The following is a 2,225-nucleotide window of genomic DNA, read 5'->3' on the forward strand; positions in this document are numbered from 1 at the left end:
TCTATATCATTTATATATACTATGAATAGAAGTGGCCCAAGAACGGAACTCTGAGGAACTCCACTTGCAACACTTTTCCATCCAGAAGTTTTTCCATTTAAAACAACTCTCTGTTTTCGACCATTCAACCAATTACTAGTCCAACCTAATAGGCTATCACTTATTCCATGCAAAGCTAATTTAGTAAGTAGTCTTTCGTGTGGGACTGTATCAAAAGCTTTTGCAAAGTCTAGATATATTAAATCTATATTGTTTCTTTTGTCATAATTCGAGATAATTTATTCTACATTATTATCATTATTTTTTTATCATTTGTCTGTCTGATTTTCATTTATTATTAGTTATATGTCAATTTATTATTATTTACTATTTACCTGTTTGTTTATTATTTAACTATACCTATGCATTTATTTATGCATTTTATTTGTTATTTACATTATTATAGTTTTTATTTATTGTTTTATTATTAATATGATTTTTTTTCGCATCCGACCTAGATATGGACCAAAAGGTCTCCTGTCGGCATGCTCCGCCTTTGTAATCCTTTGAGAGAGAGAGAATACATATGTTGTGATCCTACCAAATGCTTCGTCCTTCCGAAGATCAGCCCAGGCGCACCAAGTGACCACATATCTGCGATATTTTCTTGACTCTTTGCGAGTATCGCCTTTGGGCCTCGGAACTTGAGTCGTTGTAGGAATCTACTTCTTCAAGATGATCGTCCAACTGTTTCTCGCCTTGTGTCGCTGCCTCCAAGAGTTCAACATCCGCCGAAAAGAAAAGACTGCGACTTCGAGAGGAATGGACTTCGGCCGAACTACAACCTTTGCCTCGATGCCCGCCACCCTGACTCACTGCGACAAAGTCATGAAGGAAAACGAAGAAACAGTAAATCGTTACATATTCACTGCAGGCTGGACTAGAGTTGGGGTTCTTGGGCAAGGAGGATTTGGCAAAGTTTTCTTATTCGAAAATAAAAAGAGAAAGGCGCTTATTGCTCGCAAGGTCGTTTCTCGCCGGCCTTCGGAACATGGATTCAGGTCGGAGGAAATGATCCACATACAGATGAGCCACCCGAATGTGCTCAAGCTGTTTTGCTGGGAACAGAGGGTCATTACGTTGTGCCTATACCTGGAGTACTGCTCCAGAGGAAACATGACGAGCAACATTAATGTCCTAAGTGAGAAAAAGGTCAAATCTTATTTCAAACAACTGTTGGACGGCGTCAAATACATACACTCGAGAGGCGTCGCTCACAGAGATCTGAAGCCAGACAACCTTCTTGTGACCAAAGATAAGGTCTTAAAGATCTCTGACTTCGGTCTTGCCTGTCTCTTCATTAAGAACGGCGAAGAAACCCGACTGTCTGGAAAGGTGGGCACTAGACCTTACATGGCACCGGAAGTACTACAGTGCCACGAGAAGAGCTACCTTGGCCCTCCTGTCGACGTGTGGGCTTGTGGCGTCATCTTCTTCAACATGATGACCAGAAGAAAGCCCTGGGCAAAGGCAGACCCCAAGGATAAGAATTACAGAAGGTGGGCCGAGAAGAACAAGGGGATATATAAGAAAGAAGCCTGGAAAAAACTGAACAAAACCTCAAGAACGCTTGTGAGTCTTCTCCTGGAACCTGATCCCCTGAAAAGATTATCTGGCTGGAGAAGCCTCTGCGGACAGTGAGCAAGTCCCGCTCTTGAACGAATATCGCCTGGAACCCTTTCTCATTAAACATTTGAGAGGATCATACTATTATCTTAAGCCTTTGGCTACAGAAGGCTTCCCTCAGCTGAATGAATATTACCACAAACCTATAATTGCATGCAGTTGTGTTCACAATACCTGGTGCAGTGAGTGTCTATTTTCATTATTTGAGTTTCCACCCTCAAACTGATTTGTAAAACATATCAAGGAATATTGAAAACTTAAATCCTTTGCTGAAATGATAAGTTTACTGATCTTGGTGAAGCTAAAGGAGGACCTCTTTATTCTGGTTGTCGAGAGACGATCCGTTTTGTTCTGATTAGTACCAGATGACAGAAAAGGATCTTTTGCTTAAAGGAATGACAACTGATTCACTTTTAACATGGAATAAGAATAACCCAAAGTAGAAAAAAATAGGTCACATTTCCTGTAAGGTGGAAAAAACCTTTTGATACATGTTTATAAAGTAAAAAAAAAAAATCTAACTGAATGAACGATGAATTCCACGAGAAAAGAATCCTAAC

At 40.1% G+C, this 2,225-nt stretch overlaps 1 protein-coding gene across 1 annotated transcript; it reads left to right on the top strand.

Moving 5' to 3' along the window:
* Positions 1–714: 714 nt before the first annotated feature.
* Positions 715–1,680, top strand: LOC143036016 (serine/threonine-protein kinase Chk1-like). Its single transcript, XM_076203273.1, has one exon. The coding sequence runs from the start codon at positions 715–717 to the stop codon at positions 1,678–1,680; it is 966 nt and encodes a 321-aa protein (XP_076059388.1).
* The last annotated feature ends 545 nt before the right edge of the window (positions 1,681–2,225 follow it).

Source organism: Oratosquilla oratoria, chromosome 20 (assembly GCF_046742065.1).
Source record: "Oratosquilla oratoria isolate Oo_2021 chromosome 20, ASM4674206v1, whole genome shotgun sequence".
NCBI lineage: Eukaryota > Metazoa > Arthropoda > Malacostraca > Stomatopoda > Squillidae > Oratosquilla > Oratosquilla oratoria.

Coding starts and splice junctions, on each gene's coding strand:
- LOC143036016 (XM_076203273.1), top strand. CDS start 715: ATGATCGTCCAACTGTTTCTCGCCTTGTGTCGCTGCCTCCAAGAGTTC.